Raw genomic sequence first — 25,227 nt, forward strand, 5'->3', positions numbered from 1 at the left:
TTATTAAATAATGCAACTGTGAAACAGTGATGAAACAGGGGGCTGCCCCTTGCTTATCTACTGTAGGTCTTGGTCAGTGTTGCCTTTTCTTATATCCGGGGCTGAATAGATAATGTGATTGGGGCTTTGCTTATTTAGCTAGAGAGGGCAAAATGTTCTTTTAATTGTAGAATACATCACATCAGTGAGTAACAGTTTGCAGCTATAGAGGTTTTTAAAGTGCATTGTTCTATTTTTAAGATCGACTTGAAAAATGCAGATCCAGAGAGAGTGGAGAAACAACTTGAAAAAATGTTTGACATTCCGGCATGTGATTGTGTTAGGGTGAGTATGTACTTCATTAGGGTCCTTTGCAGTTACCTATAGGAATTGACCATTGTAAATTGAAATCTGCTTTTCGCAGGTTACTTCAGTATGCAAAAAGTCTTTATATTCTCTCAATAAAGCTTCTTATGTTTATCGTTGTTTATTGAATGACCTTTATAACATAACAGTGTGTATGTGTGCACTTATACACCGATCAGCTATCACTTTATGACCACTGACAGGTTAAGTGAATAACATTGATTATCTCATTACAATGGCATCTAAAAGTCCAAGGGATACATTAGACCACAAGCAAACATGTGTTATTTTTGTTTTGTTTTGTTTGTTTTTTAAGTTTTAGTGTTGAAAGCAGAAAAAAACTGGCATTTGCATGCTTGTTGTGTAGCCGCAGACCGGTCAGGATGCCCGTGCTGACCCGTGTCCACAGCCAAAAGTGCCTACAATGGGCATGTGAGCATCAGAACTGGACCACGGAGCAATGGAAGAAGGTGGCCTGGTCTGATGAATCGCATTTTTATTTACATCATGCAAATGGCCGGGTTCATGTGTGTTGCTTACCTGGGGAAGAGATGGCACCAGGATGCAGTATGGGAAGAAAGCAAGCCGGTGGAGGCCGTGTAATGCTTTGGCCAATGTTATGCTGGGAAACCTTGGGTCCTGACATTCATGTAGGTGTTACTTTGACATGTACCACCTACCTAAACATTGTTGGTGATCAAGTACATCCCTTCGTGGAAATGTTAATCCCTGATGGCAGTGGCATCTTTCAGTAGATAATGCACCCTGCCAACCTGAAAAAATGGTTCAAGAAGGATTTTATGGTGTTGACTTGGCCTCCTTATTCTCCAGGTCTCAATCCAATCAAGCATCTATGGGATGTGCTGGAAAAAACAAGTCCGATCCATGGAGGCCCCACATTGCACCTTTTATAGGACTTTTGAAGATCTGCTACTGATGGCTTGATGCCAGATACTGCAGCATACCTTCAGAGGTCTGTTGGTGTCCAAGCCTTGACAGATCAAGGCTGTTTTGGTGAAACAAAAGGGAAAACTACTCAATATTAGGTGGGTGGTTATAGAGTTATGTCTGATTGGTGTATATATTTGTTGAATATACTGTTTATGTGTGTGTGTGTGCCTGCAAGCCTAGGGACTGATTCTATGACCATTTCATTCAGTAGAGAGGAATACAGAGCCATCATCCAAACAAGTCTTTTAAATAGGCCCTGATGTCCTGTGGTCAGCTCTAGTCCTAAGCAACTTTATACGTGCAGTTTTTGTTATATGTCGGAGTTCTTTTGACCTCAAAGGGATAGTTGTAGTAAAGAGATAGTATTGTGCAGATGCTGGTTTTCCATACCCATATTACAGGTTTACACAGAATAGGGAGTGGAAGAAGCCATGAGGGACAGCTGCTGGGTGCAGTTGGCCACCCACAATTTCTTTCTTAACTTTGCCTTGCTGCAGCCATTAAAGTGGTTGTAAAGGCATTCTCTGCAACTTTGTAGCGGCGTATACACCGCACCTGCCCATTGAACTGAATGGGTACCGCTGCAGAACCGCCGAAAAAGTGCCAACACAGCAGCGCTTTGCGGGACGTTTTAACCCTTTTTCGGCCGCTAGCAGGAGTTAAAACCGCCCCACTAGTGGCCAAAACCCCCCACAAAAATAGCAGCGGTTTACCGCCGAAGGCCCCGGCGTTCCAGTGTGAAAGGGGTCTAAAGGTAAAAAACCTTACATGGTCAAATTCCACCTCCCCAAATATTTACCTGTGCCCAGTCTTGACCCCAGAAGAAGAGGTTCAGGGCTGTTTTCTGAAAAACCATTGCACAAAGAAGCTAAGTATACCCTTTTATTATTTAAAAAAATATATATATAACTTTACAATCACTTTAAGTTCTAGTAAGCCTATTAGAGGGATTCATTTCTGTAAACCTAGCATAAGGAAGCTGAATTAAGGCAGTATGGTCATTTCAGGGCAGAAATGAATTTTTACACTGTTATAAGCTTTTGGTGTAGCATATTGAGAGCCCCACGATACGTTTTTTATATTTATTATTCATGGGGCTCTTCCATATAAGTTAGAGTTGGTTGAAAGTACGTTTGTGGCTATGATAGATGGATATACTATGTCTGGTCTCCTGTAATTACAAGCAAATCAAAGTGGTTCTAAAGGCCCCCCCCATACTTACCTGAGTCTCATCTCGATCCAGTGATATCCATGAGAGCAGCGGCTCTCCCGGGCCTCTCTCTCTCTTTGTTAGCTCATACAGCAGCAGGAGCCATTGGGTCCTGCTTCTATCAATCACAGCCAGTGAGCCAACGAGAGTGGAGGGGGGCATGGGCATGGACAATGTCCATTCACAGGAATGCGGCTCGGAGGCAAGCCTGCTCGAGTGTCCTCATAGAAAGAGGCTTGCTATTGGGGGTAATCGGGGGGGGAGCCAGGACCGCCGGCAGGGGACCCAAAACTAAGGATCTGTGCTGCTTTGTGCAAAACCATTGCACAAAGTAGGTAAGTATAACATGTTTACAAAAAAAGACAAGAAGGCGCACACACCTAGTTCATTATCAAACCCGTTTATTAACGATATAAAACAATATAAAACCAAGTGGATACTCACAAATAAGGATGAGCTCAGGCTTGTTCGCATGCTCCACGTGCAGAGCCCGCCAGGAAGTCGGCGCAGCGCTGCTCTAATCACAGGCAGTGAGGCATTGCCCCGATGCGCGGCTGCAGAGATCGGACAATGTCTCACTGCCTGTGATTAGCGCTGCTCCGACTTCCTGGCGGGCTCTGCACGTGGAGCATGCGAACACGCCTGAGCTCGTGCCTACTCACAAAGTAGCAACTGATAAATACCAATGAACCACAATATGCCATATAGTGCGAATGGATGTACTCTGATAACATAGGTTGTCAAGCTGACACACATCTGTGGTTCATTGGCTTTTATCAGTTGCTACTTTCTGAGTATCCAGTTGTAGTGGTTTTATATAATTAATAAATGTGTTTGATAATGCACTAGGTGCGTGCACCTTCTTGTCACTTTTGTTTTTGTAGCACTACTCCGGATCCCCCCGTCTGAGGAGGGGTACATCTGCCCAGTGTTTAGCTTTGTTGTTGCTCATTATCCAACCACAGAGGATCTCATAGCGCTGGAAGAGACTGTTTGCAAGTATAACATGTTTGTTATAAAAAAATGACAACCTTTAGAATCACTTTAAATATTGCCTTCTATTTTGTTTGTTTTTTGTTGAATATGCATGACAGACTATACATGACATTATCTGACATGAAAGAAAATGTCTCCTATTTTACTGGTTTAGATCTCTGCAAAATATGGAACAAACGTGGAGAGCGTTCTTCAAGAAGTTATTAAAAGACTCCCATCGTGAGTATAGTTGTCTGGACTGATGCACTGTGTCGTCTGCTCAGCTTTAATTGTTTCCTGTTCTCTTTTTTATTTATTCTTTATTATTTAAATGGAATTTGTCAAGCAGCTGTTACTGGGACAGCGGGGGCTCCCATCAAGCACTGGGAGCTGTCATCACTTAATTCCTGGAAGCAGTTTCAGGACAGGAAGGTCCCGGTGAGTGATGCTACAGAGATCTCCCTTGTCTCAGAGATAGCACTGCTTCCTGAAGTCAGGCACTAGAAGTCTAGAATTATGGAATGGAGAATCAACTGAAATTAGTATCACCTGTCCTAACAGGATCTCTTTAAAGAAAACCTGTACTGACAGAAAAATGTGTAGTTTCATAAAAAGTCACCATTTGTAACAACCCTGTTGGTCATCATAGGCAGCATTTTTTTGAAACCCCGAAGAGTGCATATAGTATAGTTTGTGGAGCAGACTATGACTGTGGCACTTGCGTGCTTGCAAAATGAAAAAGATTTACAACTGTGTGTTGCGGCAACCATGTGTTAATACAACACATGGCAAAACATATTATATGCCTTGACGCATTGAGGTGCCATTCAATATGAACAGCACCTCAGTACACTGAGTCTCCTTTCACATGGGCTTTCCAGTCAGGTCCGTCTGTCAGTTTTTTAGGCAGACCTGATTGGAAGCTCCATGCAGGTCTGTGAGCAGGTGGAGTCTGTCCAGGTCCAAAAGAAAAAACGAAAACGATTGCGGTTTTTCTTGTTTTTATGGACCTAAACTTGACATGTCGGAGGAGACCTGTTATGGGCATAAGGCCATTTGCATCCAGCTGCCCATAGAGATATCATGGGTCCACCACAGTCTGCTGTCAAAATGTGGACAAAAACTGAACAGACACGGATGTCACAAAACTAATATCCATTCCATTCTGCCCCAACTCTGCAGAGAATCTGCTCACAAATCCTCTGCTGAATACAGTGGAGAGCCCGTGTGTGAATAACCCAAAGGTAATGCACATGTGACATGTCCATTTTTTTTTTTTTTTTGGGGGGGGGGCAAGTTTTGGTGTATCAAAAGCCCATTGATTTAAATGGGGCTGCCTAAATGCAACGTAAGTTAATGCACGGTTAATTAGCATTAATTTATGTGGATTTTGTGTAAATGGATCCTTGCAAACTAAATCAACATGATGGCCTACTTGCATTTCCAAGAGTACAAGTCAGTAGTGTAGTAACCATATTCTCTAGGAGGAGATGTGCTGTAGGGAACTTTGCATGGTGCCTTGTGATATTAATTTAGAGTGAAAATCCAAAAGGCAGGTACAGTATGCATGCACCACTCCACATTGCAGTGCACCACAACATACATGTCATATTTTCCCATGCATATACAGCCATTTAAAAGGCTACTTGCATACCAGAAATTAATAAGATTACACCTAGTTGACCTTTTGCAGGAGATGTGCTTTACAAGGCACACAGTGTGTATAGAATAGTATTAGAAATGTTTAGTTTGCTCAGAAGCTACAAATGGTAGCAATAGAATAACTGGCAGAAAAGACTGTCTAGAAGTTACTATCATTCCACAACAGGGAAAGCTGCAGGTTAAAGTGGTTGTTTAGTGACCTGTTACAAAACAATTTAAAGTCAGCAGCTATGAAAACCGTATCTACTGAGTTTTAATCATCAGACACTCTAGGGATCCAGCCTTGTCCTCACCCGACTGGTTTCTTCATTGGGTTTCAGTCCCATGTGTCAGCTTATTAAATGTGGGTTGTGACTGCTCATGTGCAAGCTGCGTTGCTCTGAATAGTCCCCCAGTTGTCTGGGACTTGTGACATGTCCCATGAAGGCTGCGGGGGAAGCAGGGGGGGTTGTCAAAACTAGGTCTCCCCCCCCCCCCCCCCAAAAAAAACAATGTGCCAAATGTAAAGGAGGAGGCGGAAGAGCAAAACTTGCCCTTTTGGGTGGTGATCCGCTTTATTATTTCTTAATCCAGTATGAGGCATGTACCTGTTTCCTTTCAAATACTGTGGTCACCCTTTGACTCTATCCTACACTCTCTAACCCACATCTTCAATCACTCCCTCTCTTCTGGCATATTCCTCAACTCTCTAAAACATGCACAAGTTACCCCCATACTTAAAAAGTCTTCCTTGGACCCACAAATCCTAACCCACCTACACTCAATCTCCTTGCTCCCTTTTTCCTCTAAACTTCTTGAACTCCTGACCTACAACCAATTGAGTGACCACCTCATTACGAATGACCTTCTTGGTCCACTTCAATCTGGATTTCGCCCTCAACACTCCACAGAAACTGCTCTCCTAAAACTCACAAACAACTTACTAACAGCAAAAACCAATGGACACTATTCTGTACTCCTACTTCTGGACCTTTTGGCTCTCTTTGATATGGTTAACCTCCCCTTCTCCTCAAAAAACTTTACTCCTTTGGTCTCCCTGACTGTGCTCTTCTATTTCTGTACCTTTCAGCTGCCTTTTGATACAGTTAACAACCCCCTCCTCAAAAAAAAACATTACTCCTTTTGGCTCCGAGACTGTGCTTTTCATTGACTCTAATCCTACCTATCCCACGGCACCTTCAATTTTGGTTCCTCCTGTCCTCTTTCTCCGTCAGAGTTCCCCAAGGTTCTGTTCTTGGACCTCTCCTGTTCTCAATCTACATCTCCTCCTCCCTGGGTCAGCTGATGGCTTCCCATGTCTTTCAAGATCATTTTTATGCTGATGACACCCAAATCTATCTCTCCACCCCTCACCTCACTCCTTTAGTCTCTTTACGCTTCACTAATTAAATAACTCATTTATCAGTCTAGATGTCACACCACTTTCTCAAACTCAACCTGTCCAAAATCAAGCCCAATATTTCCTCCCTCATGTGCTCCTTTCCCTGACTTCTCTGTCAAGATCAATAGCACAACCATCAACCCATCCCCGCATTCCAGGGTGCCATGTGTAATCCTGGACTCTGTACTTTCGGCCCCACATCCAATCACTCCAAAGCTTGCCGCCTTAACCTCTGTAACATCTCCAAATTACACCCCTTCCTAACTAATGACACCACTAAGCTCCTAGTCCACTCCCTGGTCATCTCTTGCCTTGATTACTGCAACTCCCTCCTCATTGATGTACCTTTTAAAAAGGCTACCCCCTATCCAGTCCATCATGAATGCTGCTGCCAGACTTGTCCATCTTACAAACCACTCAGCATCTGCTACCCCTCTCTGCCAATCCCTCCATTGGCTGCCATTCATCAAACAAATTTAAATTTAAAATGCTAACAATAACTTACAAAGCCATCTACAACTCTGCCCCAGCTACATCACTAACCTAGTCTGAAAATACTGACCAAGCCGTTCTCTTCGTTCTTCCCAAGACATGTTGCTCTCTAATTCCCTTGCCACCTTCTCCTATGCTGGCCTCCAGGACATCTCCTGAACCTCTCCCATCCTTTGGAATTCCCCACCCCAATCTGTCCGACTATCTCTAATACTATCCATTTTCAGTCCTCATGTTGTAAAGTGCTGCGCAAACTGTTGGTGCTATATAATAATAATAATAATAATAATAATAATAATAATGATGTACTACAGGCAAACACAGTTAAATTACATACATTTCAAAGGTTTGTTGCAGCCAAAATAAATATTAAGCCTTGCCCGCACTCAACCTACACAGGTCAACTTCTCATTTTTGTCTAGGGGATTGGAGAGCAGAGATATACTTACCTGATCCCCCTGATCCTTCCAGCACAAGATCGGTCCACCACCCTCAAGCAGTCTTAAATAGTGGACTGTTTCTGACGTCATTACACCCATAGCAGGATCCATAGACTAGGAACAGTCCACTGCTAAACCATGGGGGGTCTCCATTTCCTGGGGTTTAAAAGATTAGGTGAGTTTATGCTTCCTGCTCACCCCTAGACAAAATCGCAGCGTTTACAACATTAGGGCAGACAGTACAATTACAGTACAATTCAATACAGGGGGCAATCGGAGCGCCCTACTCGTTAATGCTTATAATCTAGGAGGGAGGACCAAGTTATACAAAAGGGTAATAGTTGTGGTGGATGAGATAACGGAGAAAATGGTGCAGTTGTTAGACGGAGGCAGGATAGGCTTTTCTGAAGACGAAAGTTTTAAGGGGTCGCCTAAAAGTCGATAAATTTGGAGACAGTCTGACAGATTGGGGAAGCGAATTCCAGAGGAAGGGCGAGGCTTGGGAGAACTCCTGGAGGAGGATATGGGAGGAGCTGATGAGGGAGCTAGAGAGCATGAGGAATGAAGAGGATAATTAGGTTGGTATTTTGAGACTAAGCTAGTAATGTAGCTGGGGGCAGAGTTGTGGATGGCTTTGTAACTTATTGTTACTATTTTGAATTTAATTAGTTGGGCAAGTGGCAGCCAATGGAGGGATGGCAGAGAGGGGTAGCAGACACTGTGCAGTTTGTAAGGTGGATGAGTCTGGCAGCAGCATTCATGATGGACTGAAGGGGGGGGGCTAATCTATTTAAAGGTAAGCCAATGAGGAGGGAGTTGCAGTAGTTAAAGCGAGAGATAACCAGGGAGTGAATCGGGAGCTTTGTGGTTTCCTTGGTTAGAAAGGGACGTAGTTTAGAGATGTTGTGGGGCCAAAAGGAGAGTTCAGAGTCCAGGATAATACCTAGCACACAGACATGTGGGGATGTGTGGATGGTTGGATGGCCATTGCTCTTGACAGATAAGTCAGAGGAAGAGGCACGTATTATAAGCTCGGTTTTGGACAAGTTGAGTTTGAGGAAGTGGCGTGACATCCATACAGATATTATATTGAAAGCCATGAGAAGCTATCCTCTGACCCAGGGAAGAGGTGTAGATTGAAAATAAAAGAGGTCCAAGAACAGAACCTTGGGGGACCCCGACGGAGAAGGCAAGAGGAGTGGGGGAAGTAGAATTGTAAGTGACACTGAAGGTGTGTTGGGATAGGTAGGATGAGAGCCACTGAAGAGCACAGTCACAGAGACCAAGGGAGTAAAGTTTTATTTTTATTTTTTTATTTTATTTTATTTTTTTTGGAGGAGGGGGTGGTCAACCATGTCAAAGGCAGCTGAAAGGTCCAGATTTAGGAGTACAGAATAGTGTCCATTGGTTCTTGCAGTTAGTAGGTAATTTGTGAGTTTTAAAAGAGCAGTTTCTGTGGAGTGTTGAGGGGTGAAATCCAGATTGAAGGGGATCAAGAAGGTTATTCTTAAACTCTCCCACTCTGATGCTTCTTTTCATTTAGTCCATTATAATAAGCCACTATCAGACTATAGCCACTGTAATCCAGCCCAAATCACATATTACTTAGGCTGCTTTCACACTGGGGCGGTATTCAGGCGTTACAGCGCTAAAAATAGCGCCTGTGTAACGCCTGAAAAAAACCGGCCCCTTTAACTCCAGTGTGAAAGCCGGAGGGCTTTCACACTGGAGCGATGCGCTGGCAGGACGGTGAAAAAAGTCCTGCTAGCCGCATCTTTGCAGCGGTGAAGGAGCGGTGTATTCACCGCTCCTATACCGCTCCTACCCATTGAAATCAATGGGACACCGCGGCAATACCGCTGGCAAAGCGCCGCTGCAGCGGCGCTTTGCGGGCGGGTTTAACCCCTTTTCGGCCGCTAGCGGGGGTTAAAACCACCCCGCTAGCGCCCGCACACCGCCGCTAAAACGACGGTAAAGCGCCGCTAAAAATAGCGGCGCTTTACCGCCGACGCTGCTCCCGTCCCAGTGTGAAAGCAGCCTTACTGTTTAAAGAAACTTTAAAAATCTTGTTTCCAGGAGTTAGGCAGCACCATCTTAAGTATTGTTTTCTGAGTGCACAGTGGAGTGTATTTCCGCCCCTTACATTGAGCACTTCCTGTACTGTTAACCAAGCCTCCTTCTCAATCCAATATTTCTATGGCAACCCTGCTTCCCTGTTCATAGCTTACTTGTTTATTTTTATAGTATTTACTTGTGCCGATGTCTAATGTTTCCCTTTGTCAGTCTTATCAGCTTCAGCTGATAAGACTGCAGTAATGGCCAAGTTTAGACTGTATGTCATGTCACATGATCACATGGTGTGTAGGAGGAAGCTCTGAGTGATTAGCAGAGTTCAGTATTGTGCCGTAGGAAGTCCTGATAACAGATGGATAAGACATAGAGAGTGTGCCTTAAATCAGGGGATATCTGGGCATGCTCAGTGACTTCATTCTACAGAACAACAAGAATTACAACAATACTAAGCAAGTAAGGAGATATCTACAGCAGTGTTCATTAGGGTTTTTTATTCTGATTTACATGGGACAAAGTTGTGGGGGAGGGTTTACAACCACTTTAATGAGTTGGTCACTCGGTTGTAAACCAGATGTTCAAGGAGTTTAGAGAAAAAGGGGAGCAAGGAGATAGGGCGTAGGTTGTTAAGATTGGTAGGGTCCAAGGACGGCTTTTTAAGTATGGGGGTGACCAGTGCATGTTTTAGAGCATTGGGGAAAATGCCATAGGTGAGGGAGAGATTGAAGATGTGGGTTAGAGAGTGTAGGATAGAGTCAGAGGACAACGGTAGTATTTGAGAGGGAATAGGGTCCAGGGGGCAGGTGGTTAGATGGGCGTTAGAAAGGAGTTTAGCAACTTCGTCTGTAGTAGCAGATTTGAATAAGGGGAGTATCAATTGTACCTGTTGATATGGGTTCTTAACTGGGGGAGATACCTGTAGAGTGGAGATTTCATCACTGATTGTATCAATCTTGTTTAACCAGCACGGCTGGTGCAGAGCTGCATAGTCGCCTGGGTGACAACCTTATCATTCTTGCAATTTTGTAGCTATTTGTGTCACCGGTCTGTTCATTGGATGATGAATCAACATCATCACACTGCGTATTCACTAAAGAAGCAAAGCTAATATTGAAAATTGTGGTTTCACAGGGTGTTAGAGACCTCAATATCACAAAAACCAAAGTGATGGAAAAGAATTTTGGCAGGTGTGATAGTAGACATGGATGTATCGTAACCTATTATTATTTTGCTGGTTGGCGTTTTGCTTTAATGTTGCTAGATCTATTAATAGATAATGATTTAATGCCAAATATTAGAGGTTAAATGGATTTCTTTGTGTTTCAGACCAAAAATTGAGAAGAACAGCCCTCTTAAAGCCTTGCTGTTTGACTCCAACTTTGATCATTATAGAGGAGTGGTAGCCAATATTGCCCTCTTTGGTGGGGAGGTGAGCAAAGGCAACAAAATTGTAGCTGCCCACTCTGGGAAGAGCTATGAAGTGAATGAGGTTGGCATACTGACTCCCGAGGAACTGCCAGCTGATAAATTGTAAGTATTTTTTATCTTGTGAGAAAAGATCATCACCTTTGCAGCCCCAAGTTGAAGTGATATTGTGTTCTGTTTTTTTTTTTTTTTTTGTACAGTCCCAGTATTGTGCTTATAGAATAATAGTTTATGTACTATTTGGGAATAGTCTCTGTTCTATATGTGTGTATGAATGTATTCAGTGATCATTTATTTTGCAGGTATTCTGGTCAGGTGGGGTATCTAGTAGCTGGAATGAAAGAAGTAAAGGAAGCACAAATAGGAGACACACTGTATCTGTACAAGCAGCCAGTGGAGCCACTGTCTGGTTTTAAAGCTGCAAAGCCAATGGTATTTGCAGGTAAGATGAATTTTGGTTGGGCTACAGTATGTTTTACCATAGTAAATACAAAGCCATTAGTTCTCATTCACACGACCATAAAAGTGTTATTACATGTGTTTTCATGGGTGAAACGTTCCTGTGTAACAATCAGTGAAATACTTGCATATAGATACGTTTAAACACGTAAAGACGCGTATGTGTACATAATCTGTTTTATGATAATTTATTGTACCCCTTTGATTAGATGTAATTTGCACACTTACAAGACACTTGCATGACTCCAGATCAACTTTCTTTGCAAACATTCTGCAAGTCTGCTGCAAATTCCTGGTTCAGTTATGTTGTGCAATAGCCATCCCACCACAGGGGTCACTGTGGCTGAATTTTCATGCTGTAGACCAGGAGAACCCAACCAGTGGCCCTCCACCTCCTTCTCTGGGATGGCAGGTTTGCGAGTCCAGATTACCAGTTGCTGACCCGCCATCCTAGAGTATCAGTGTTGTGAATGAAGCCGGCGGTAGAGGAAGCAAGAGGCTGCGGAGTGGAGCCACATAAGCCGTTGCTTCCTGTATAGGGCTGGCTTCTGTCACAAGTGGAGTGATGCCAAATGCACTCTGCTGGGGACAGCAACAGCTGGCGATACCTCATTAGAAGACTGTTATTAAAGGTACGTTTGTATTACTAAAATCAGTGTGTGTGTGTGTGTGTGTGTGTGTGTGTGTATGTATGTATACAGGCATATCTGTTCTTCAGTGGTTACTAGGCTGCTTTCAAACTGATCTGCAGATGCAGTTCACTGTACCTGTGGGTTACCTACACTGAGCCATAGACTTCTGCTATTACCTGCAGTATATAATAGAAGTCTATAGCAAAGTGCAGCTAACCTGCAGGAAAGCCACAGGTGCAGTGCTCTGCACCCACCGTGTTGGGTAAACATCAGTGCATCAGTGTGAAAGCAGCCTTAGGCCCCTTTCCACATGATCAGCCCGACCCAATCAGACCCTCTATTCACCTCTATGGAGCGGCAAATGTAAACAGACACAAGTCCTTTTAAACCCATCTACCTCCAATCCAATCTGCTTTAAAAAAACGAAAGGGGATCCGTCCCACTTCCATCTGGGTGGATTGGAGGGCATAGAGTAGAGCAGGCTGTGTCTGTGTCTGCTCTGCATATGCAAAGCAAACACAGACCTGTCATCCACCCGCTCCACTCATTGTGGCCCACGACCGGTTGCCAAATGTGCAAGTTAACAGACTTACAATTCAACACTGCCACAAGTTTGTGGCAAGTTATCCTTGCTATCTGGGTAGATGCAGAATTTTTGGATTCTGTGTAACGGACCTGAAAGCAGCTCATGTTTATGCACCTACATGAATGGATTAATTGATAACAATGCAGCTGTGTTCAGATCCGTATTTAAAGTGGTTGTAAACCAAAAAAAAAAACCCTGTAAGACAAAGGCATAATGAGCTAGTGTGCATCGCATACTAGCTCATTATGAAATAATTACCTTAGATCGAATTGCTTACCGTTGTGACTGGCGACGTGTCTCCAAAAGTTATTTCCGGGTTTGCAGGCTCCGGCGATGTGATTGGCACGCCGGTCACAGCACGCTACTGAAGAAACGGCACGAGTGACCCGTTTCTCAGTGCGCAAGTTCAGATGAGGTCGGGGCAAGCATATATGGTAAATATCTCGTAAACCGTGCAGGTTTAAGAGATATTTACAGTATCTACAGGTAAGCCCTATTATAGGCTTACCTGTAGGTACAAGTGGTGCAATACGCTGCGTTTTGTTACAGCTGTGTAAATAAAGCCTTAAGGCCCAGGTTACACAGGCATTTAAAGAAGGCACTTGACATGCATTCTGATCCCTTCCAAGAGCGCCTCAAGTGACAGGTGTGATAGAAAGTGTACCTGTATACAGTTGGCTACTGTGGCTTTGTGATAGATAAAACATTCGGTCATAATATTGTTCCTGGATCATTACAAAGTATTGAATACTCCTGTTTATCCAGTGGCCATATGAACATAACATTAAAGATAATGTGGGAATTTACTAAAATTGAAGGGGGCAGAATCTGGTAAACCTGTGCACAATAACCAATCCGCTTCAGATGTCAGCTTGTTCAGTTAAGGCAGAGCTAAACCCTCCTATCAGTTACAGCCAAGCAAGCTTTAATCTTGGCCTCTGTTTGATGTGCAGTTGCAATTGTGCTGCACATGTGATCCGTTATAATGCCAGCTATTTGTTGGCTTGTAAAAACAGTTGAGAGCACAAGCAACTGTGACATTTATCATTTACAGCATGAATGAAAGGCCTTGTTCACCCCATACATGCAAAAAAACTGACAGAAAATTCACTTGCATAGACACGAGTTTCAATCCGTTTTCATGCATGTTTCAGTCAGTTTTCATACACGACTTTTATGTGCCCTGTTCACATTACAATGTTGATGTTATGTCTTTTTTTTTTCCATGAAGAAAGCTGCACATACATTGCAGATTCCTGTACAGAAAAAAAAAAATTCTTTCTGCTCTTTCAGAACGCGTACGGAAAAACTAACGTCTCTGCACATGGTGTGAACAATGCTTAACCGTTTTGGGAAGTAGTTAAATTAATGGGTTTAGTTCCACTTTAACCACTTTCAGCTACGGAAGGTTTCACCCCCTTCCTTACCAGAGCATTTTTTGCGATACGGTACTGCGTCGCTTTAACTGACAATTGCGGGGTCATGTGACACTGTACCCAAACAAAATGTGTCCTTTTTTTGTTTTTATTGCTGCCTGTGCCCTACTGTGCCCTAGATTTGCCCTCTCGATTTATTCTGTTTGCCATTATTATTAAAAGTGAAAGTAAAATAAAATCCCAAATTTTGGGTTGTCCCCAGAAAAGTAATAGAGGGGATATCTTCCAATGGGGACATTAGTTCTGGTGATCTGGGGGTACCCGAGAAATTCCTTTAATTTGCAGATACTTCCTCTTACTTCCTATTTGGCTATGGGGCAGGAAGTGAAGGGATATCTTTACAATGGGACATAGATGGAGGAAAAAAAAAAAATCCGACGGGTCATAACCCTCCCTTACTCTGTCCAAAAGAAGAAAAAAAAGTTTTGCATATAGTTCTACTTTAAACAGTTGTTAAAAACACACACACCGAAAAAAAAAGTATTTATTTTTCTCCAAGGTTCATTTCTTTTTTTAAATTCAAACCAGTTATTTTGCATCTGTAGCTTATAAATGTGATTTATTGACATTCAATGCATACAATCTGATATATATTATCCTAGTAAGGCAGCTGGTCCCATACAGAGAAAAGCGGCTTACTGAACTATTTTTAAACCTAAAGAACTACCTAGCTTTTTCCTTTCGCTGCATGCAGCAGAAAATGTACAAGTCTTATAAATATCTAAAACCTAAAATTAGCAGGCACTAGGACCTCAGATACTGGCAGGTTTTTGCCATTGTCAGAAATTGTTGCTGCACTGCGGATTGATACGCAACGGTGATAAATAATGCATGCATGCTCTTCAGGTTGTCTTTGAAGTTTTGTTTTTCTCTAGGCTGAATGATAGGACTGAGATAATGTATTTGCATGATAAAGTTGGAGATAAACAATTAGCTGTTCATTTCACATGTCTCCTGTTGTGAAAGGCATGTTTCCAGTGGACCAATCAGAGTATAGCAATTTGAAAAGCGCCTTGGAGAAGCTGACTTTAAATGATTCCAGCGTATCTGTTACCCGGGACAGCAGTGCAGCGCTTGGAGCTGGATGGAGGTCAGTGTGTTCTGTTACTGTATATATGTTTCAGTACTTCTGCAACGAACGAAAAGAAAAATATTGTACTACTGATCAGCTAAATTAGATATTTGAAATAAATAGAAATCTAAACGGGGATAATTCTTTGGGTATCATCAAGGAAGGAGAAAGATATATTGAAGGTTAAAACAATTAAAATGGAACTAAAGTTCTGCTGTAAAACATGCTCTCTCTTCTGCAAACAAATGCCCCTACCTGTCTTCTCTGGCACTGTAAACTGAGCTGTGCATGCAGGGCTGCTGTTATAAATCACGCCCCATACAGCCTACCTTCCCCCGCTCTCCATCCTGGAACATCCCCCCTGTGTGCCCCTTACCCCCGCCAGTGCTGCTGAGTAGAGGAAAGGAGGGAAGCCAGCAGCACTGCAGGGGTAAGGGGCACACAGGGGGCCCAGACAGCAGATGCAAGAGGTGAATGTGCTAGAACCAATCTTCCTATGGTGAAGCTGGAGGGAGAAAGAGGAGGAGAAACTGGCAGTGCTGCAGGGGAGGCCAGAAGAGGATTAGTGTTTGCAATAAGACAGTACAGCCGACGCTCCTGCTCAGCAGGAGCCTGGTCCCCCCTTATGAACTGATGGGGACCGGGCCCAGTACAGGAGGGCTGGCTGTACTGCCTTATCAGCAGCCCTGTGTGCATGCGCAGCTCTTATAGTGCTGTGCCAGTCTCTGAGTGCTAGGATGACTAACTCCTGTGCATCCTGGCTGGAGTGATGTCATCACCAGCCAGCCAATGAAGAGGCCCAAAGACTGGCACTCAGAAGAAGATGCCAGAGCTGGTGAGAGAGCGCTGCATAATGTAGGTAAGTATTCACCCTTTAATTCCACTTCAAGGTTTTTCTGTAGGGTAACGCTGCCCATTGATGGCTTAAATTTCAACCCATTTCTGCTGAAACTGACACAATTCTAAATTGCTGCCCATGCAGGCACCACCTGGTTCAACAAAATGTAAATTTAAAGCTGATATCCAGGTTTACTGTTCTTTGTCACACTGTTCAAGCTGGTCCAAACAAACCATTTCCTACACTAACAGGTGTGCCCTCTGGGTACACTATATGAACTAAAGAAAGGAGATCTAAAACACTAGTGGAGTGCAGCGTCAAGCTCAATGACCTCACAGGACGTTGGAAATCACTATAGTAGTAGTGTCTGCTTCACTAACTTCCAGCATTCAGGGGGATCCCACACGTATGGTATATGCATAATTACATTAGTCCAAGTTAAACCAATGTAACTATGGATAAAATATCCATACCAGGAATCATTTATAACCATGTTATGTCAGGTATGCTTTCCATGCTACTGCCAGTTTTTGAAAATGTGACAGTTTTTTGCTTTTTTGAGTTGAGGCAATTAAACCAGCTCAGTAGGATATGTATTAAAACTTTAGATTTTTTTTTTTTTTGGGGAGAAAATACTAAAATGGTAACAAATACACGTATGTTGTTCGGCGTGCATCTAGTAAATATTTACCAAGCCAATGTATACCCCACCTATTACTTTTCTTTATTTAATTTTAGAATTAAATGGGAAAAAGGACTTTGTTTTTGTGTTGCCTATCTTGTTACATTTTCATTGCCTCTCATGTGAACGGGTATCTACATAAATCACAAATGTCCCTAAATATATACCTGCACAGGTTGGGTTTTCTTGGGCTTCTACATATGGAGGTTTTTAACCAAAGGCTGGAGCAGGAATACAATGCATCTGTTATCATGACATCACCAACAGTCCCATACAAAGCTGTGCTCTGCTCACCAAAACTTATAAAGGTAAGATGTCCACAGAGCTACTTTTACTCTTTATTGTTACAGGTATTTATATAGCGCCAGCAATTTTTGCAGCAATTTACATATTGTATGTTCACACCAGTCCTTGCCCTAAATGTGCTGCTAATTTTATCTATGTAATAACACAAAAAGAGCAGTAGGCCTATATAAGGGACATACTTATGCCAAGGCAAAGTGTTCCTAGTGCTTTAGTTGAAATCCGAAGTCCTCTGACACCCCCCATCCCCTGTCCTCAACATTAATCTTCCAGTGTGCGGGGATTAATGGAGCCTAGGGTCCTGTAACAGGCACTCCCGTGCCGGCTATGCTTGTTCTTTCCACCCACCTCCTCCATTCATAGAAGCTGTACTATAGCTCCTATGAATGAAAAGCTATGAATGGAGGAGGGTGACTTTCATTCATCTGCCCATCCTACAGTCATGGAATGCTTTTCATTCAGACGATTATCACTTTGGGGGAAATGGTGGGGTTCTGAGGACTTCAGATTTCAACTAAAACGTGAGCCATCAGTACAAGGGCACCTTGCATTGCTAATGAATACTGTGCCTTTTGCTTATTTAAAAAAAAAAAATTGACTAAATTTTAAGTGGATGATTTACTAAAGGAGGTGATAATCTTCACATTGTGTAAATATTCACTTTAATTATCCAGTCATTTTCAGATAAAATAAATAGGAATGTGCGACTGGATAATTAAAGTAAACATTCACACAATTTATTATGCAAATATTGTTAACGTCTTTAGTAAATCAGCTACTGAGGCTTTAAAGTGAACCTAATATCCCATTCAGAACAAAGTAATAGATTCACTTAATAGCTTTACTGAGCCTGCTTTAGGCTCAGATGAGGCTGACTTGGAGCTTACGCAAGCCAAAGGAACACCTCCAACCCACCATAATCACTTCAGTCCTTGAGCCTAATGATTGGCCTGTGTGGTGGCTCGCACTGTATCATGAGTGGGAAGGAAGTTACATGCTCACCCTTACCTGGAAGAACAAGGTATGTCTCGTCTTCACTGGTGGGGGAGAGCAGAGAACAGTTGGGGGCACTCTCAAGTGAACCTGTTACTTCCCCTGAATGGGAAAAGTACAGGTTGCTTTTCAGAACTAAAACTATATTTATAAAAAGACTGGGTAAAATATTTGCATTCCTTATTATAAATGTGTGAAAGACCAGTCTTTCCAGAAGAGAAAACTGGCAAAGTTTCAAATGCAGAAAGTGATGGGAAATTCCTAATGTTATAGTCAATTGAACTGAAAGTGAAGAAGGAATCTTCAAACAAGAACACCCGTTCTAGTGATAGCTAAGGGACAGTCTCCTCTCACTTTGAAGAGATTTCCACTCAACTTCCTATTATGAGTGTTGGACAGGAAGTGAAGGAACACAGACAGAAGTTCTAACTGTTCCCACAACTATTAAGTTGTATAAATGACATGCTTGCATTAAAAGGGTTTCACTCTATAACTGTATCATTGCGTGTTACCTTTCTGTTACGCATAGATACATTTGCCTGTAAAATAATACATCTTGCTTACTTTACATGTAGATCTCTATTAATACCCCATAAATCATGTTTCACTGAGTATATTGGCAAGCATGAACCTTTAGCTGCACAGATTATTAGTTATCTGTGTAGGGACTATTAGTTATATAATTGAAAAACATTTCTAATCTTGTCACCTAAAATGTTTGATTTAGGTTAGCAGGTCCTCTTGTGCTCTGAATAGCACTGTGTACATCATATTCTCATCACATACGCTTCAGTTTCCTCTTTGCTCCTTATTCTATTCAGCCTGGTCTTTTATAGGTCAGCCATCATCTCAATTTCTATCCACTGACATTTTCCAGAGCTTCTGCCAGCAGCCAAAAGGTCCTTTTTCCATCCGTTTCTCCTGCCTCCAGCATGGGCATGACAGCGTTTCTAAACTAAGATTCCAGCTTCTTGTGTCATTAGACAGAGTGAATCCACGAGAGAGCTGGTGGCAGGGAAATGCTTCATATTTCTAAGTCACTAGCCCGTTAGCTTTCCTGTAATAGCCCGGTGGGGTATTGTACTCTGCCCCACTCCATCCAAAAACTTGGGTGGAGTTCTATTGTTACTTTGTGTTTCAATATTTTTATTAAAGTTTTTCAGTACAATACAAACAATAGTCTCATTAATGCGGCAACGTATTACATCAAGCACAATGCATAATGGGCTAACACACCGGTCAGTTCCGGAAACATGCTGGCGGCAGCGAAATAGGTGCCTTATCCAATAACCCCGGATCACATAGGATCCCAGCTGCCGGAGCTGTTACCTCTTGAGTGATATAAATATCCAATCATTTAGCTAGCACCACTAAATGAGAGCTATAAAGAATTCAACAGAGAACAGTAAAGAAAAGAGGAAAGACCCTATAGCAGGGAAAGAGAAAAGAGTAGCGAGTAGAAAAAGGTGGAAAAAAGAGGGAAAGGGGGAAAACTGGGTGGGAGGGGGGGGGGGGGAGCCGTAGTCCTGGATCCTCAAACTCATGTTACCGTGACAACGTTAAACAGCATGTGTCCCGGAACCATTAGTTAGATAGACAATCCATGGATCCCAAATTCTATAAAACATTTTCATCCTGTCTTGTGACAGTGCGGATAACCGTTCGTTTAGCATTAGCCATGACATTTTATGTTTAAGCTGGGCTATCGGTAGTGCGGCTGATCTCCAGTTACGAGCTATGGTGATCTTAGCTGAAATAAATATAAAGGTAAGGAGCCGCTGCTGAGGCCTGGAAGCCTCTGCCGCCTTGCCCCCCAAGAGGGCCAGCTTAGGTGATTTCCTCAGGTTCAATCCTGTGATAGTATAGACAAAATTAAACACTCTAATCCAAAACCTTCTGACCTTCGGGCATGACCACCAAATATGGTAGGTGGTCCCCACCTGGCCGCATCCTCTAAAACACTATTGTTACTTTGTTATCCAAAAGTACCCCTAAGCACACTTTTCTTTTATTTTTTTATGTTATCATGAGCAGTTCTTGCTGTTTATATACTATGATTGCTGTATAAATGTCACAAAGCTTCTCTGATTTGTAATTGTTTAGGAATATGGAGCACAAGAAATAACCATTGTAAACCCCTGTGAATTTCCTGATAAAACTGTAGTGTCTGAATATCTTGAACCTATGATACTGGGCACAATAATTTCTCCAGATGAGTACTTTGGAAAGATAATGTCACTTTGCCAGGTTAGTTCTTTTCTTTTTTTTTTTCATGCTAAAAAAGATCTGTAATTATTAAAATAATTACAAATAGATTTCATGGAAGTTGTGGTCTTTGCCATTATATTTTTATAGCTGTTTCATAATTGCTCTATAAAACTGCACTGACTCTCCGGAAAGAGTTGGACTTTATTGCCCCTTTTTTAGACCTTTGTGGTATTCCACTCTAAGTTATCCATTGCTGTGAATCGAAGCAATGGGGGAGTATATGAGTTGGTCATAGATGAGATCGATTAGAAGGAAGTTTATATAGAACACAGGATGTCCTAAAATAAACAATTTCGATCAGACATTCAGCTGAGAGTCAACCCAGCTGTTTCTATGGATAAGTTGTTATGAAGATTTTGTATTTCCAGGAAGTAGAAGAAAAATAAAATTGAAAAAACGTAATTCAAATATAGTATATTGGTGAATATTACATTTCAGAAGGGAAATTTGTATTCCTACATTTAATTGAATATGCTGCGCTAAAAAATTCTATAGATTGTAGTGTTATACTAAAACTATGTAAAATTAATCAAATTAATATAACTAATAAATGGATATGATGTACACAAAACCAATTTAAAGTTCCAAACTGTGTTTAAAACCATAAACTTAAATAATATATAGAAAAAGTGCTCCTGTGTAATATACAGTGTCCAAATATGTTGTAAATGACTGTGCTGAAAATAAGCACTGCAGGGGATATGTGATTCAGATCATAAGAAAAAGTGCTCATGTGCTTATAAATCGCATCCAATTGCGTCTCTAGTAACGTAATAAAAGTTTGTGTAATTCATGAACAATAAAAAGTGTGATACAAGTCGTGCTGGGGTGTCTTCACTCAGGTGCCCCCCTTTAGGTAGTAAACGCTCACCTTGGAGCGTGCAACTTTGCGATTAAGCTAAGCCAAAGCACGCACGTGAACCACCTCTTGGCTCTTTAAAATGTCAGGCTCCTGGGATCCTCCTCAGCTTAGTTATCCGGGATATGTGAAAGGAAAAACTCAATAATGCAATTTAAAGTGGAAAGTGCTAATGCGCTTCACCTCACTCACAAAAAAATGTCAAATAAAGGGGTGTATAAAAATCTAAATATACTAAAAAAACTAATGTTAGTATATGTGTAAAAAATACCGAATATACTAAAAAAGTGGAAGCAGCCAAGCAGTGAATAGTAATCTCAGTACTACATAGAAAGTAAATGTTAATAATTAATGCGGCGCTGCCAGCAAACTATAATATAATATTACAAAGACACTAAATAAATAACCAGTGAAAAAAGTGAATCCACCTCACTGAGTGATCCAATGTGCAATAAGAGCAATATACTAGAAAACACTAGAACTAGTGCGTGTATAAAAACATCATGACCAAATAAATAAATAAATGAATGATCAAAAAATATTAGAACGTGACTAAAAATAAAAATAAACAGTGCACATAAATACAATAAACAATGTAACGTGCCGACTTAATTAAAAGTCCATAGAATTACTTCGTGAATATATAATCAAGTCCATGCAAGTGACGTGATTTCCAAGCCCGTGATACTCCAGCAAACAACTTCAGTGCCAAACAGGTGCACCAAAACGTTTCCCCCAGCCTCTCACCTCAAAAGCTTAGTAAGCAGACTCTGAATACAGCCCAAAGGCTATTCCTTTCTCTTCCATCCAGCAGATAATAAATAGCTGCACATTCCTTTCCCAGACTCTTCCGTTATCTCCCAGTACAGTGTGCGGTATGGAGAGTATGAAATAAAGGACAGGGGGGGGCTCTCATGTGTAGTAATTCACAAAAAGATTTAATGAAATAAGTAATCACTTACATAAAGGATAAGAACAGCAAATAGCGTCGAAACATTCGAACTTTCGGTCTCGGCCGCGACCGGAAGTGACACGTGTAACACCACAGCTCCTTCCCTGACGCGTTGCGTCACTCCCTCGTGACTTTCTCAATAATGCAATTACTCTTTAAACAATTTATTTCACTAAAGCAAAGATCTTCATCTGGAGTACTCACATTTTATCAGGTGCGTCAGTGCACCATTCTATGATGAACATGTAACAGATTATACCAGAGTGGTATCGGGATGATACGAGCGTCCTCCTTAGCTTAGAAGATGTTTTGGGTTATTTAAACCACTTTAAGCATCAAGACAGTGGTGGCTCGCAGGATTTCTTTCTATTTTTGAAATTTTTATTCCTGTGTGCAGCTTCTCCTTTTTATAAGTAAGGCATAGCTGAAAAGATTTAAACTGGGAAAAAGTTAAAGCAATGCAAGCTTTAATTTTTTTCTGTTGTGGTTGAGGATATGGGCAGAGGCACAAAATATGAGAGGGTGTCTGGTGCTGGCCTGCAAAGCAACTGGTGCTGGCCTGCAAAGCAACTGCTCTCTCACCAGAAGCAAAGGAAGTTTTCAGATTTTCATGTAATAATATAGTTTGCCAATCTTTTGTAAAGTAATATTGAGATGTTTAAGGTTGAATATATTTTTATTAAACATTTTTACAAGTAGAACAATAGAGGGTATATTAAAATTCCTTAAAGAGTATTTTTTATTTTTTTCCAAAATAAAAAATGTGTTTAAAAAAAACTGCTGCGCAAATACTGTGTGACACAAAAAATTGCAACAATCGCCTTTTTATTCTCTAAGGCCTCTGCTAAAAAAAGTGTGTGTGTGTGTGTATATGTGTGTGTGTGTGTGTGTGTGTGTGTGTGTGTGTATATATATGTGTATATATATATATATATATATATATATATATATATATATATATAATATAAAAAGTGGTAGAAAAGGCCTTGTCGTTAAGTGGTTTTAACTGATGCCATTTATTTGACTGTAGAGTTGCTCCAATATACTTAAAGTGGTTTTAAACCTCTAACATGAAAAATGAACAAATCGTATCCTTCTATAGTGTGCATTAGCGTCAATCCAAAGCACAAAGTGTAATTTCTCTTTGATCTCTCCTTTTTCTGCTATCTACATGAGTCACTGATAATACTGTATGCCGACACCTCAGCCCTTCTGGTGATGGCCCATCCTCCCCTCCATTGCACATAGCAGGTGACTGACTGACAGTCTCAACTGTGTACGTTTCACAGTGTATAGAGGAGGGTGTATAAATTCCCTCACTCAGATTTCACTGAGCTTTGTACTGTAGCTCTGCAATGTTGGTGACATCAGATCCCGGTACACATGAATACAACCTCTCGGCAGGTGGACCTTAACAGCCTTTAGACTAACACTAGTTGCGGTTTTCCTGATCTGTCCCACTTGGTCTCCTACACTCAGGAGCATGAGATATTACAAAGAAAAAAAGAAAATCTCTTTCATATCACAGCACTTAGGCCACTTTCATATGGGCTCTCTGATTAGGTCCACTTGTCAGTTTTTCAGCCCGACCTGATCAGAGCCGCCATTCACCTCTTTGTAGAGGCGGATGTCAGCGGGGACCTGTCCACTGACGTCCGCATACACCCGCTGCTATTTGATCCCATCCTGCCCAGGGAATTCAGGCAGATGGTTACCTGATTCTCCATCCGTATGGCAGATCGGATGAAAACGGACAGGCGGTCTGTTTTCATCTGATCTCCCCATAGATGAGAGCGGGGCTCTGACAGGTCCAACTCTGCACAGTAAGCGGAGACGGACCTGTCATCCGCCTGCTCCGCCGATTGATCCCCTGCTGAGCAAAGCGAAGTCTGGGCTGCCCTTGTTAAAGGACCCTTAGTACATATTCTCTGACCGATGCATTTTGTTTATTTGTGAAAGCTGTTGGGAGACAGAATGAGCAATGGAGCACATGAAACCTAAGATACATAAACAAAAGGTGGGGGTCATGAGTGATGATACAAAAATCTGTATATTGCAGGAATTGACACCATTCAATTTTATAATAAACTCTGCCAAAGGGTTAATTATGGGTACAAGAATTACTATTTTAACCACTTGCCGCCCTCCATATAGCAATATGACGTTGGCAAAGTGGTGGCAATATCCTGACGTCGCCAGGATATCAAGCCACTGTGTGCCCCCGGGGGCACGCATAACGGCGATCGTTCTTGTGGTGTGTCAATCTGCCTCGGTGCCCATCTGTGTTGCCTATTAGTGCCCATCATCAGTGCCGCCTTATCAGTGCCTGTCAGTGCAGCATCATCAGTGAAGGAGAAACATTACTTCTTTTCAAAGTTTTGTAACAGAAACAGAAAAATATTTTTTTTTTTCAAAATTTTCTGGTTTTGTTTTTTTATTTGTTTAGCAGAAAATAAAAATCCCAGAGGAGATCAAATACCACCAAAAGAAAGCTCTATTTGTGGGAACAAAATGATAAAAATGTAGTTTGGGTACAGTGTTGTATGACCGTGCATTTGTCATTCAAAGTGCAACAGCGCTGAAAATCGGTCTGGGCAGGAAGGTGTATAAGTGCCCAGTATTGAAGTGGTTAAAATATATTTGTGAAAAGACTCTCACTTTATAGTCATACTGGCAAGTTCAGAGACTGATAGCTTCCATGCCCTATCCCTACAACGAATCGCCTAAATACCCTCATACTAACCAAACTTTCATGTTAGATTGTACTATATTGTGTGTAATGAGTTCTTTACTTCTATGAAGGTTTCTCATGTCTTTGATCTTATACCCAGTCTAGGTTTTCCTCAGGAAGATGTAATTTCCTTTCCTCTTCCCATTCCCCCTTTCCCTTTGTTTTTCCACTATTGGTCTTAGATACAATGTTACCTGATTTTAAGTGTCACTATCCTGTATACTGAAAATTTAGAATAAAGGAGATATTTGAATTAAAATATATTTGTGTTTCCAGTCCCGACGTGCTGAACACAAAAGTTTTGTGTACATTGATGAGCACAGGATCATGGTGAAATATCTGTTTCCATTAAATGAAATTGTGGTGGATTTTTATGATAATCTAAAGTCTCTGTCATCTGGATATGCAAGGCAAGTACTACAGACATTATTATTATTTTTGTAGAGGCCGATTCTTTACTTAGTA

At 41.7% G+C, this 25,227-nt stretch overlaps 1 protein-coding gene across 3 annotated transcripts in view; it reads left to right on the plus strand.

The window, feature by feature from the left end:
* The window catches only part of GUF1 (GTP binding elongation factor GUF1), an 86,188-nt gene that overhangs the window by 29,424 nt on the left and 31,537 nt on the right, over positions 1 to 25,227 (plus strand). For all 3 annotated transcript variants that reach the window (XM_077477539.1, XM_077477542.1, XM_077477541.1), the window contains exons 7-14: positions 241 to 324; positions 3,657 to 3,721; positions 10,853 to 11,056; positions 11,254 to 11,393; positions 15,031 to 15,154; positions 16,832 to 16,964; positions 20,056 to 20,199; positions 25,039 to 25,172. In XM_077477539.1, the coding sequence (XP_077333665.1) occupies positions 241 to 324; positions 3,657 to 3,721; positions 10,853 to 11,056; positions 11,254 to 11,393; positions 15,031 to 15,154; positions 16,832 to 16,964; positions 20,056 to 20,199; positions 25,039 to 25,172 (1,028 nt within the window). The remainder of the gene's footprint in view (positions 1 to 240; positions 325 to 3,656; positions 3,722 to 10,852; positions 11,057 to 11,253; positions 11,394 to 15,030; positions 15,155 to 16,831; positions 16,965 to 20,055; positions 20,200 to 25,038; positions 25,173 to 25,227) is intronic.

Source organism: Lithobates pipiens, unplaced genomic scaffold (genome assembly GCF_037356315.1).
Source record: "Lithobates pipiens isolate NorthernLeopardFrog02 unplaced genomic scaffold, aLitPip1_a1.2 Scaffold_13, whole genome shotgun sequence".
In the NCBI taxonomy this organism is placed as follows: Eukaryota; Metazoa; Chordata; class Amphibia; order Anura; family Ranidae; genus Lithobates; species Lithobates pipiens.